Source organism: Lutra lutra, chromosome 10 (genome assembly GCF_902655055.1).
Source record: "Lutra lutra chromosome 10, mLutLut1.2, whole genome shotgun sequence".
Classification (NCBI taxonomy): Eukaryota; Metazoa; Chordata; class Mammalia; order Carnivora; family Mustelidae; genus Lutra; species Lutra lutra.
Window position 1 is genome coordinate 15,099,665 of NC_062287.1, and position 12,081 is coordinate 15,111,745.

At 52.3% G+C, this 12,081-nt stretch overlaps 2 protein-coding genes across 6 annotated transcripts; both read right to left on the reverse strand.

The window, feature by feature from the left end:
- Positions 1-199: 199 nt before the first annotated feature.
- LOC125110280 (histone H2AX) lies at positions 200-1,431 on the reverse strand. The gene has a single exon (XM_047747390.1). The coding sequence runs from the start codon at positions 1,429-1,431 to the stop codon at positions 1,000-1,002; it is 432 nt and encodes a 143-aa protein (XP_047603346.1). The 3' UTR covers positions 200-999.
- An 820-nt stretch (positions 1,432-2,251) lies between these two features.
- On the reverse strand, positions 2,252-7,346 carry DPAGT1 (dolichyl-phosphate N-acetylglucosaminephosphotransferase 1). Of its 5 annotated transcripts, XM_047747384.1 has the most exons (9): positions 6,918-7,332; positions 6,463-6,583; positions 6,077-6,290; positions 5,682-5,828; positions 4,135-4,219; positions 3,591-3,779; positions 3,191-3,278; positions 2,876-3,031; positions 2,252-2,797 (listed from the first exon to the last, which is right to left on the reverse strand). In XM_047747384.1, exons 1-9 carry the CDS (start codon positions 7,076-7,078, stop codon positions 2,732-2,734), a joined length of 1,227 nt encoding a protein of 408 aa, XP_047603340.1. In that variant the 5' UTR covers positions 7,079-7,332; the 3' UTR covers positions 2,252-2,731. The 5 variants fall into 5 exon arrangements, with proteins under 5 accessions (XP_047603340.1, XP_047603339.1, XP_047603343.1 ...); XM_047747383.1 differs by having other exon boundaries at positions 2,252-3,031; positions 6,918-7,346; XM_047747387.1 differs by lacking the exon at positions 6,463-6,583 and having other exon boundaries at positions 2,252-3,031; positions 6,077-6,274; positions 6,918-7,042.
- Positions 7,347-12,081: the final 4,735 nt, after the last annotated feature.

Sequence of the window (12,081 nt, forward strand, 5' to 3'; positions counted from 1 at the left end):
CAACAAATGGTCTCCCATGAAAGAGTAGTGATCGGAGAAACCTAGGACTTGCCCCTCTCCAGCTAGCCCATATGGACATCCGATAGGTGGGCCATATATCAAGGAGTCCCCGCCCCCGCGCACCCCACCACCTCAGGATAGGAGTCTACAAAGTCGCCAATGCTACAACTCTTAAAGAATGACAATAGACACTGCATTTAAAAAAAAAAAATCCTTTAATAAACAAAATTAGTTCATCTGAAACTCCCCAATACAGTAAGGTCCTAGTCTTGGGTGGGTTGTAGCTGCAAGATTCCAGTTCCGAAGCAATCGGAGGCTCAGTGCAGACGCGGACGAACCGGCCAGTGCTGGTACGGAAGTGCGTGGCCCGCGGGGAAGTGGGGCGTGCGGCGGGGCCCGAGGGCCCGGCTGCGGTCACCGCGGGCGCGCGCACACCTCCTGCGGTCCCCACGGCCCGCAAACCCGGGCCCCCGCCCCTCCCCCGCCGAGGCCCAGGTGGCGGTCTCTGAAGCGTTCGGCTCGCGGGTGCAGACGGCGGGGGGCGCCGGGGCCAACAGTGAATGGTTCTTCCCGGCCGCGTCTGGAGAGTCCCGGCCCCGGCGCGCACCTCGGCCCTGCGTCAGAGCGGCGAGCAGCTCTTCCAGGAGGCGCCGCGGCCTCCCTGCGGCCCATCGGCAGTTCCGGAGCCGGGGCGGCTGAGTCACGGGCGCCGCGGCAGGCAGTTGCGCGCCCCCGGCCCTCTCCCGGCGGCGGCGCTCGGGCCTCTGCGCCAGGCAAGCCAGGCCGCCCCCCGGCCTGGCAGCAGCGGCCACGAACACCCGCGGGCCCGCGCGGGGGAGGGGCGGGCCGGGCGGCGGCGGCGACGCGGGAGGGGGAGCCGAGCGCCGCGGCCGCCCGCCCCGAGCCCGACGTGGCTCAGCTCTTTCCGTGAGGGCGGTGGTGGCCCTTAAAAGGGCCTTTGTGGTGGCATAGGGGGGCCGGCTGCGGCTCGGGCGCCCCTCAGTACTCCTGAGAGGCCTGGGTGGCCTTCTTGCCCCCCGCGGGCGCCTTCGGCCCCACGGTGGCGCTGGTCTTCTTGGGCAGCAGCACGGCCTGGATGTTGGGCAGGACGCCTCCCTGGGCGATCGTCACGCCGCCCAGCAGCTTGTTGAGCTCCTCGTCGTTGCGGATGGCCAGCTGCAGGTGGCGGGGGATGATCCGCGTCTTCTTGTTGTCGCGGGCCGCGTTGCCCGCCAGCTCCAGGATCTCCGCGGTGAGGTACTCGAGCACCGCCGCCAGGTACACCGGCGCGCCGGCGCCGACCCGCTCGGCGTAGTGGCCCTTCCGCAGCAGCCGGTGCACGCGGCCCACTGGGAACTGGAGGCCGGCGCGCGACGAGCGCGACTTGGCCTTGGCGCGGGCCTTGCCGCCGGTCTTGCCGCGGCCCGACATGCTGCGCGAGGTAGAAGAGCGGTGAAGAGGGACGCTTCGAACCGGACCAACGAACTGGCGCCCGCCGCAGTCCAACTGCTGCCGCGCGCGCCCAGGGGCCGCCCTTATAAGCCCCCAGGGCACACCTCCGCGCCCTCCTGATTGGCTCTTTTCTCAAATACCCGCCTCCGGTTGGCTGCAGTTAACCCTTCCGTGACGCGCCACGGCTGAGGGAGCGCGCCCGCCGATTGGCCCAATTTGAAAACCTTTTGCCCGGGGAAAAAGGCGAGGAGGAGTGGTAGCACGCAGCCAGCCAACCCTCCCTGAGCGAGCCAATCCACGTGAAGGGCGCCAGATTTAAACGCTACAACTGGAGCCCAGAACCGGAAGACAAAGAGGGTGGAGTCTGAGCCACCCCAAGAGACTCTGGGAAATCTGTGAGGGCCTAGGATTTTTAAAGGAACGGGGTCTGCGCCACTGCCTCCCCTTCCAGGTCTGGTCACTCTCCTTCTCCTTTCTCCCTCCTCCCATCCTGCAAAGGGAAAGTGAAAGAGAGAGGAAATGGGATCCCTTCCCTCTGTTCCCCTCAAAAAGTTCTGTCCCACACCAGACAAAGGTAACTCCAACCTTATGGCTCTCCCTGCCACAAGTGTGAGGATTTCAATATTTATTCAACATGTTCTGTCTGATCTCAGTTCTTTCTGTTCACTTCTTGTTACAAGGAGCCTGCTATGCTGAAAGGAAAAGGACTGGGCAGAGGGATGGGCAACCTCTTGGCTCCACCAACCCTCCCAACCTACCCTCAAATGCCCATATAGGAAATATACCTACAGGAACAACAAGAAGAAAAAGACAACACTTTATTATCACCACTGGGAGCACCTGGCTCCCCCCCACCCCCGTAGTCTGCCCTTACTAATCAGAATACTTAATTTATAGTCAAATATCAAGTAATTTTAAAGCCTGTGTCCCTATCCCCTGGCCAGGGTTCTATCCCCAGGCCCAACATATTCCTTGAGAGTCCGAGTCATGGATAACTGCATAAAAGTGGCAGTATCCCAGCTCAGGCTGTAAAGACGGGACGGAGAGGGAGAGTGGCAGCTGAAGGAAGCCACAGGGAAAGTCCAACAGTCAGTAGAGGGCAAGATATGCCCAAGACGTCCATAATCACAGCGAAACGGAATCACTAAGTATAAAATCTGGGGGAGAAGAAGAGGTGGTGGGTAGAGGCCTGGGCCAGGAGGCATTCCTGGTTAGGAAAGAGGTTGGCCTGAGTCAGGAACCCTGCAGACTGTGCAGTACAGGGCAAGCATCGGGGGACTCAGACATCGTAGAAGAGCCGGACAAGCTGGTACCGAATGGAGAAGGTGACGGCACTGCCAAGGATCTGTGAGGAGAAACACGCTAGAGTCAGAACCATGGAGAAAGGGAAACAAGGAGCTATAAAGCCCTTCCCTGACCACACCTGTAGCAGCAGCAGTAGCAAGGTCAGGTTTCTCTCATGCATGGGCCCGATGACCTTAAGGAGCAAGTTGATGAGGGTCATGTTGTTACACTCCGTGAAGCCACCATCCTCATGCTCGCTCTGGCGCACCGTCACAAGCTGGAGGCCCTCTGCTACCTGGAGGGGCCAGAGGTGGAGAGAACTTCAACTCTGCTTTAGCAATGGAGATCTGCTTCGTACTTCCAAACTCCCCTTGGATCTGATGCAGGCCTAGGATCCCCAGTCCCTGAATTCCAAATGACGGCCTAGACCCTTACCTCCTTGTGACCCTGTTACCTTTAAAATAAAGGTGCCCAAGAAAGAGAGGTTCTTGGTCTTGAACTTGGAATAGCTCATCTCCAGTTTGCCTGTCTTGGTATTGAGTCTGCAGGGGGAAGAGAGCTTTATGTGACTGGGCCACTACTCCAAGAACTCTCCTCACTGTAGTCAATTAATAGGAAGAGCACCAAACATGGCATCAAACGACCTAAGATCTATTTCTGGCTCTGCTTACTACTGTGTGATCAGAGCTAATTAAATTATGTAGGTGAATGTGCTCTGTAATTTAGAAGGGCTAACCATGTGGAAAGAGCCCTTCTTTGGGCCCACTCCCTTTGCACAGCAGATGTATAAGGCTGGCTTTACGCATCCCAAGTGAAAAAGCTACGATGTCCCTTTCAAGCCCCAAAGTGGCTACCTGGGAATACGGTGGCGAGGGCAGGGTATGATATGCAGGAGCTGAGGCAGTGAGTAGAGGAAGTTGAACACCTGGGGCATGAAGAAGAGTAGCATGGTCTTGCTGAAGTGTCCCAAGATGCCCACCACGGCAAAGGTCATGCCAGCAAAGTAACAGAAGGTATCTCCCACAAACACCCGTGATGGGTACCTGTGTGGGGGAGAGGATCTGAGCCAGTGGTGGAGGCACTATCCATCTTTTCTCTCACATTACACCACCTGGGCCCTGGGCTAGCCCTGACTCTAGTTCTGGCCCAGAGGAGACTCTAGCTCTTCCAGCAACTGTCCAGGACCCAAGGCCCTGCATTAATCTCTTCTGGAGGCTCCACAGCACTTGTTTCTAACTGCGAGTGGGCAGGGAGCAATTAGAATATTTCCAACTAGAGACCCAGAAAACACTCAACATAGGTGTGCGCAGGTTTAGCCTCTCCAGGAGCTGGGTCATGACCAGGACCATACTCATTCTACAATCACATAGCTATCCCCCTGGCCATAGGCCCACTTACCAGTTATGGTAGAGCAATCCCAAGGTGGTGAAAAAAAAGGGTATCATGAAGTAGAGGGAAAAGACATGATCATCTCGACAATCACCTTTGGAAGCAGGAGAAAAAGAAGTTAGTTGATAGTACTTCCCTGCATATCTGGGTCCTATTTTGGTCTCTAAGTTCTGTCGCAAGGGGTACTCTCCATGTCTCCCAAGTCAAGAACTTACTACCCCTTTTGTGTCACCCAGGCAATTCCTAATATTCCACCCTCGTTCACGAACCCTTCATAAATGAGTTACTGTCTTCAGTTTGGTTTAGATCAGTCAGACCTAGGTTTGAATACCAGTTTTACTTCCTGTGTGACCTCGATCATGACACATTTAAATTCTCTTGCCCCCAGTTTCCTCCACTATAAAATATGGTTCACAAGAACCCCTGCCACATATTACAAAATTTAAATGAGATAATGCTTTAAAAGTGGTTGGTTTTTGTTTTTAAGATTTTATTTATTTGTCAGAGAGAAAGAAATAGCGCACAAGCAGACAGAATGGCAGGGAGAGGCAGAGAGAGAAGCAGGCTCCCCGCTGAGCAAGGAGACCGATCTGGGACTTGATCCCAGGACCCTAGGAGCATGACCTGAGCCAAAGGCAGTGACTTAACCCACTGAGCCACCCAGGTGCCCCTAAAAGTGGTTAGTTTTTGTTTTTTTTTTTTTTTTAAAGATTTTATTCATTTCATTTGACAGACAGAGATCACAAGTAGGCAGAGAGGCAGGCAGAGAGAGAGAGGAGGAAGCAGGCTCCCCGCTGAGCAGAGAGCCCGATGCGGGGCTCGATCCCAGGACCCTGGGATCATGACCTGAGCCGAAAGCAGAGGCTTTAACCCACTGAGCCACCCAGGCGCCCCAAAAGTGGTTAGTTTTAATAAGCATTGATATCCATCAGCCAAAGACCACCAGAAACACACCTGCACTCAAAGCTGGGTTTACTGACTTGTAACAAGGGAAACATTGGAGATTACACACCACAGGCAACCATGGGAGGCCTCAGTAAGGAAGTATTAGGAGGATGTGTTTTAAGTGATTCTGGGGAGAAAGCAAGGAGGTGGAGTTTTGCCCTAGACTGGGTGCTGTCAATGGAAGTAATTGTTTAAGTGAGCATCTCAGTTTTGTCTAAAAAACACCAGGAAATGTTATCAGAAGGAAGCAGCAATTGCTCCGTTAGCCAGAAGAGGGAGACCTTAGTCATCTTTGCAGGATGCACAAAATGTGGTTCTGTCTATACTTGGACATGTTTAGGGAGGGGCCTGGGTTTACTCTATATCATGGTCATAGACTGACCCTGTCTGACTTAGAAGTTCTGTGAAATGGTTTACATTCAACAGAAGACTATGGCCTACCTATTAGTGCCAATCCAACTAAAAATGACAGGGTTGCTATTTTTCTTTCTTTACATTTAATATATCTTCATATATTGCTTTTTTTCCCCCAGAACTCCCCAAAGCCAGGTATCAGGCAACTTCCTTAGCACTCAGACTTCTCTTCTCTCCCTACTCCCAATCCCACCTACCTTCCAGCTCCACCAGATTGAAGATGATGATGGAAGCAGCAATGATTAGTGACTGGCCAGCCTCTAGGCCATTAATTCCTGCTAGGATATTGATGGCATTGGTACAGAACACTGCCAGCAGCCCCATATAGACATAGTACAGGATCCCTGGGGGAAGAAGACAGAAGTGTGCCACCCACAGAAATGAGGACTTAAGGATATTCTGCTGAAAAAAGTGGTGGGGACAGAGGATTGGACGAAGGACCAACAGAAAGGATCTTAGAAGACACAGGGATAAGTCAGGGACACTTGGAGGAGAATCTGGAGTACCAGGAATGATGCTCTGCTAGATATCTCCCAGGGTGAGGGTGCCCTGAAGTAGGGGCCACAGGGGCAGCGGTGGCAGGGCTACTCACCCAAGTCCAGGTGCAGGCCAAGAATGGGCCGGAAAGGCTTGGGCACCACAATGGTCGTGTTGCCAAAGTTGGTGAAATAGACCATGAGAAGAGGTAGTGAGGCAGCTGTAGGCAGCAGCAGCTTATGACGCCAGCGCAGATTCAGTACATCATCCGCAAAGCCCAGGAAAATCATGCAGCAGATGGCAAGGAGCGCACCTATCAGGGCCACAAACTGGGGGAGGCTCGGGCAGGTCACAGCTCAAGCCTGCGCCCACTTCACCTTTCAAAACTGCCTGTCTTTTTGCTCGTTCCTCAGCCCCTCCACCCAAACCCAAACAACCCCAGCTCTCTCAGGTAGCTTCCAGACCCCGGCCACAAGCAACCGCCCCCACTCACCCACTTACTTCATGGTGCGGGAAGGCTTTACACCGCTCCTCCATAAAGCAGTTCAGGAAAGGGAAAGGGATGAAGCAGAAGAGGATGATAAGGAAAACAGCACCGCTGATCACTCCCTGGGACTCTGGGCTGTGGCCCAGCAGCAAAGGGAGGGGGCGGAGGGAGAGGAAAGGGGGCGTGGTCACTCACTAGGGCGGGCACACCAGTGCGGGCCCATCTAAAGAGGGAAGGGGGTGGGGAAGGCCACCAGTGCTGGAATCCCTGATACACCCGAGGGTCCCCTCAACCACAACAGCCCTTCCCAGTGTTAGCCAGTGCTGCCCTTCATCTCCCAGAATCCCGACCTGTCGGCAGAGTTAGGGCTCCGTCTCCGCGGGGTCAGGCACCCCAGTTCCCGCCCGTGCCCTGTGGGCCCCTTCCTCTGCCCTTGCCTCCCGCCCGGGACCCGGGTGCCACCGCTCACATTTGCTGCCGGCCGGTTTTGTTGAGGTCCTGGCCACAGAGGTGCGCGGCGATGAAGTGGCCACGGAAGGCGGGGATGAGGGTGACTGTGGCTACAAATCCCAACAGCGAACCGATCAAATTCACCAGTAGCGGCATTGGCAACTCCGGGAAGGCCCACATGACGACCAGGCAGGGGCCCCGCTCCGCCACCTCCTCAGCTAACGGACAAGCCGGGCGGAAGCCTTGGGCCTCCGGCAGAGAGGAGTGGCCGCTCCCCACAGGCTGGGTTTTCCCACAGCAGCCTGAACGAAATCTAACAACTCTGACTTGAGGCGCGCTCAGGACTCCCGCGAGCCTCTACAGCGCAACCTCGGCTGTGCCCCCACTGCACTTGCATACCCACTGTTTCCTCCCGGATCTTGTTCGCAGAGCAACCAGCGTCCTGGAAGGCGGCGGCGGCCATTTTTAATATGGGCACGTAAAGAGGCGGGGGGGGGGGTGGTGGCAAATTGTCCTTTAAACTGTGTCTTTATTTGAGAGTGTTCACCACGAGGGTATTGGGAAAACAACTAAAGACAGAAAAACAAAAGCGGATATTCTCCTAACGCCATATTAAAAGTGTATAGCCCGAAGCGGACAAACTCTTTGCCCGGTTCCAAGATGAACACCTCCTGTCCCACGTGTCTGACACGGCTTACTCCTGGTTCCACGTCAGTTTTAGGTCCGCCGGCCGCAGCCGGTCACGTTTAAAGGGCCAGTACCCTGCGTTTCCTCTGGGCTACCCCTGGAGGGGTAAGATGGCTCTTGGAAGCAACGGGGAAGGCAGGAGGGACGAGGGTAAGGAGCCTCTCCTGCTCGCGGTAGAAAACCTGTTGCCAACATAGTCGGAAGTCAAGGTAAACGCAGCTTAGTTCCCGGGAACGCAGCTACACTTCAGAAGCTGCTGTAAATTCTAAAGCCGAGACACTTGATAAGTCCCTCCCACTCCTCCCACTCCTCCAACTCCATGTTCTTCTTGTCCTCGAGTTAGGTACTTCGCCTTCATCATCCCACCGCCTTCTGCCCCCGCAGCAGCAGTAGTTGCCGAGCAACCCAGCGGGGCACTTCACCACTGAAGGGACTGGCAGTGCCCTCCGGTCTTGAATTTAACCCGGGACTTGGCTTTCCTTGGTCCTCCATTGTGCCAAGCTCCCAAACTGAGGAGGAGAGGCTGTGGCTAAGGAAGCAAGAGACTCAGCCCCACACTTGGCTTCCTGCGGGCCCTCTTCCTCCAGGTTACGGTGCCTTCTGCTTGGCACCTGTGTCCTTGCAAATAACAGTTCACCAGCTTCATTCCCTTTCATTCACCAGCGGGGTCTCAGTGGAAAGTGATTTACGTTCCATAGAGAGGTAACCACCATCTGGGACTAGGAGACAACTTAAGTATCCCCTCACTTTGTCCGCTCTTGGAAGTCCCCTGCTCCAGAAGTCAGGGTCAGGTTGACTCTTTTTAGGCCAAATATGGTCTCTCCTGTCTCTCAAAACTAAAGTACGTGTTAAATGCCCCTCCTACTTGTAGGCAGCTCTAATTAGCAAAAAAAACAACAACAACAACAAAACAAAACAAACAAAAAAAAAAACTGCATGTATGAAATATACTTAATATACATATAGTAATCCCAGTAACATACTTGATAGTATTCCACCAGATTTTCAGTACCTCTTATCCCACAGGTAGTGTGTGTGTGTGTGTGTGTGTGTGTGTGTGTATGTGTGTGCACGCGTGCGCACGTGCGCATGCATACATGCATTTGTGTCTTTTAGACTGGAAACTCCCTAGAGACAAGTGTTTTCTATTCCACAGAGTATCCCCATGGGGCTAAGGACACAGAGATATCTGTATACAAGGCACCCACACAATGAGTCTGTGTCTTAAAGAAGGACACATGGCAATTGGAGCACATGGAAAGAGCAATTAGTTGTGACCAGGGGAGGTAAGTAGTCTCTCCAAAGATTTCGGTAGGTGGTAAGCGTGGAAGGGCCTCCCAAGTAGGGGAAGTGAGACTCCAGGAGCAGGTGGAAAGGAGGAGCTTGTAGGAGCCTCAGAGGAGGCAGCATTCAGTTATCTTGTTGATCAGGAGCAGGCTGAGACTCCCTGGAGGTTGGAGGGACAGCGTATCTATTTCCTTCCTTATTAGGAGTTCAGTCCTAATAAATCTTCCTTCCAACCTGGCATCAGCAACCTCTGACTCTTCTCCAGAGATCATTAGCCATCCTCCAACCCCCGTACAACCCCCACTGGAACAGGGTTGGGAGGGGACTTGTTCAAAGACAAATCACTAGAGATTCCTCATCCAATATACATGTTACCATCAGAACATGGTTACTGGGGTACTGGCATTACAATATTTTTGTTCCCATGATGGAAAACGCCCAGTTGATTATCAGCCTAATTAGGAGAAGCAAACACAGGACTTGGCCACACTTGAAATTTTGTGCCTTTCCTGGTAAAAATTCAAAACATTTGCCTGAATGTTAAAGCTGGTCCTAGAATTCACAGATCAGGTGAGTTGCCGGTGGCTTCTGCTGGTTTCTTGGGCTGAGTAAACAACATCTAAGATGCGTGTCTCCTACTAGGAGGCCCTGAGTGCTCCCACTGAGCAAGGCCAATCTGTTGTTAAGTTGGATTGCCTATCAAAGTCTGTCCCAAATATGTCTTACAGTGCCTAAAAAGTCCATGAGACAGCTTTGGATAGTCTGGGGCAATGACACTTGCAGGACCCTATCCCTGGCTCTTTCCAGGCAGTTGAGTTACTTTTTCCTTTTCTTCCTGCTTCTCCCCTATCAGTGTATCAGAAGTTGTTAGCTGAGGGGTGCCTGTGTGGCTCAGTCGTTAAGCCTCTGCCTTTGGCTCTGGTCATGGTCCCGGGGTCCTGGGATCTGGCTCCCTGCTCAGTGAGGGGCCTTCTCTCTCTCCCACTCCCCCTGCTTGTGTTCCCTCTCTCTGTTTCTCTCCCTCTGTCAAATAAATAAATAAAATCTTTAAAAAAAAAAAAGTTATTAGCTAAAAGCAAGCCCCAAGATATCCCATTCCATTGAGATAACATGAGCTTTCAAAAGATGCAAACAATATAGAAATTCTTAGTGTTGGCATGTATAATGGAATGTCTTGTTAGACTTAAAATTACAAAGGATTTACTAATCCCTACTATATTTGCAGGAAACTTTTAAGTACTGCCGGGACACAAAGTGATATAAATGCACTCCCCTTCCCCCAGCAAAGAGTCTGCTTTAGCATATTAAAGCACCTTGGTTGAATATGAGAAAAGACAGATGACTGTGACAGGGGCCCCACTCTTTTTTTAAAAAAGATTTTATTTATTTGTTTTATTTTATGGGGTTGGGACAGAGGGAGAGGGAGAGAATCCCAAGCAGACTCCACGCTGAGCATAGAGCCTGATATGGGTTTCAGTTCCACAACCCCGTGATCACGACCTGAGCCAAAACCAAGATTTGAACTGAGCCACCAAGGTGCCCTTATAGGGTCCCTGCTCTCTTTTTTTTTTTTTCCTTAAGATTTTATACATATATTTAAAGATTTTATTTATTTATTTATTTGACAGAGAGAGAGAGAGTCAGCACAAGCAGGGGGAGCAGGAGAGGGAGAAGCAGGCCCCCCACTGAGTAGGTTCCATCCCACAAGATCCCCGGAACCACACCTGAGCCAAAGACAGACACCCAATGAACTGAGCCACCCAGGCACCCAAAGATTTTTTTATATTTGAGAGAGAGAATGAGAGAGAGAGAGAGCATGAGCAGGGGGAGGGGAAAGAGGAGGGGGGCCAGGGAGAGAGACAAGGGGAACAGGGAGGGAGCCCGCTGAGTAGGGTGTCCAACATGGGGCTCAGTCCTAGGACACCAAGATCATGACCTGAGCAGAAGTCAGACATTTAACTGACCGAGCCACCCAAGCGGCCTGACAGGGTTACCACTCTAAAGCAGCTTCCTCGTGAGTGGGAAAAGCAGACATAAACAATCAGCTAGGCTCTAAGACAGAATAAGTACTAGAGATCTAAGTAACAAGTGGAAGGAAGAGTAGTGGGGCTAACGTGGGAGACTCACGTGAGACTGAACCGTGAAGCAATGTCTGGCCACTCAGAGCCCAGTGCTTAGTGGAGGAGTTCAGGAAATAAATCCAAGAACTCAGAGAACTGAGATCCCTAGGAGGTTGGAGGGTTCCTGAAGAAGGATTCCTGGGGAGGAGGGTCTGCATAGTGAAACTGTGCACCTAGGCAACTTCTTATATAACCTGCTTCCCTAGCTCTAGCCACTTTGCCCAATGACAGCTTACTCTTGGGGTCTGGCCCTGAGTTCTCTCCTCCCTTCATTGCATGTCTTTTCCTCCCTTTATGATTAGAAACTTGCATTCTCGGGGCACCTGGCTGGCTCAGTTGGAAGAGCATGAGATTCTTGATCTCAGGATCCTGAGTTTGGGCCCCAATGTTGGGTGTAGAGATTAATTTTTTAAAAATTAATAAACTTTAAAAAATGCTAGGAATCTTCCATGATTTTTGGTGTCCAGTGATCATGCACGGGCAGGGCTATAGCAAGGCTTGTCCATCACCAGCCATCTCCCCATCATTCCTTACAGTGAATTCCTAGCATCCCAGGCTACCCCACTGCTTCCTCTGGTTCAGGAACCCTGTTGCTGACCTGCCAGATCCTGCCTAGCTCTGCAGCCCCACACTTTAGAAGGCATTGTATTTCCAGATACTCATTCCTTGGACTTACTGACTAGATTGGGGAGAAAGATTAATACCTTCCCTGTTACCTATCTGGGAGCTGAACCCTTGGCCATATGTAGCTGGAGAAGAAGGGTCCCTTGGGGAATGGGGGTTCCTTTGAATCCTGTTGCAAGAGTTCCCTCCCCCTCCCTTCAGAGGGAAATGACAAGCCCCTGTCCTATACAGATGGAATCTACTCCCTCAAATCTAGGAAAAAGGATGGATCCTGAGGCCAGAGTGTACCTGTAGCATCATTTTGTGTGTGTTTGTTGGGATATCACATATTTGGATGGCATCACATTTTCTGGCTGAATCTATTGATAGTTCACTGCTACACTGCCAGCTCCCTTCTCATTACCACCTCTTCTACACGTGCTCCATAGGCAGGAGCTGTTACTATGGAAATATATTATTTTTAAA

Bases quoted from the DNA above. Each gene is read 5' to 3' on its own strand.
- LOC125110280 (XM_047747390.1), bottom strand. From the start codon at position 1,431: ATGTCGGGCCGCGGCAAGACCGGCGGCAAGGCCCGCGCCAAGGCCAAG.
- DPAGT1 (XM_047747383.1), bottom strand. From the start codon at position 7,078: ATGTGGGCCTTCCCGGAGTTGCCAATGCCGCTACTGGTGAATTTGATC. The intron at 6,584-6,917 runs GTGAGCGGTGGC...GCTGGGCCACAG, and splicing joins AAAACCGGCCGGCAGCAAAT to CCCAGAGTCCCAGGGAGTGA. The intron at 3,032-3,190 runs GTAACAGGGTCA...TGGCCCCTCCAG, and splicing joins TGGGCACCTTTATTTTAAAG to GTAGCAGAGGGCCTCCAGCT.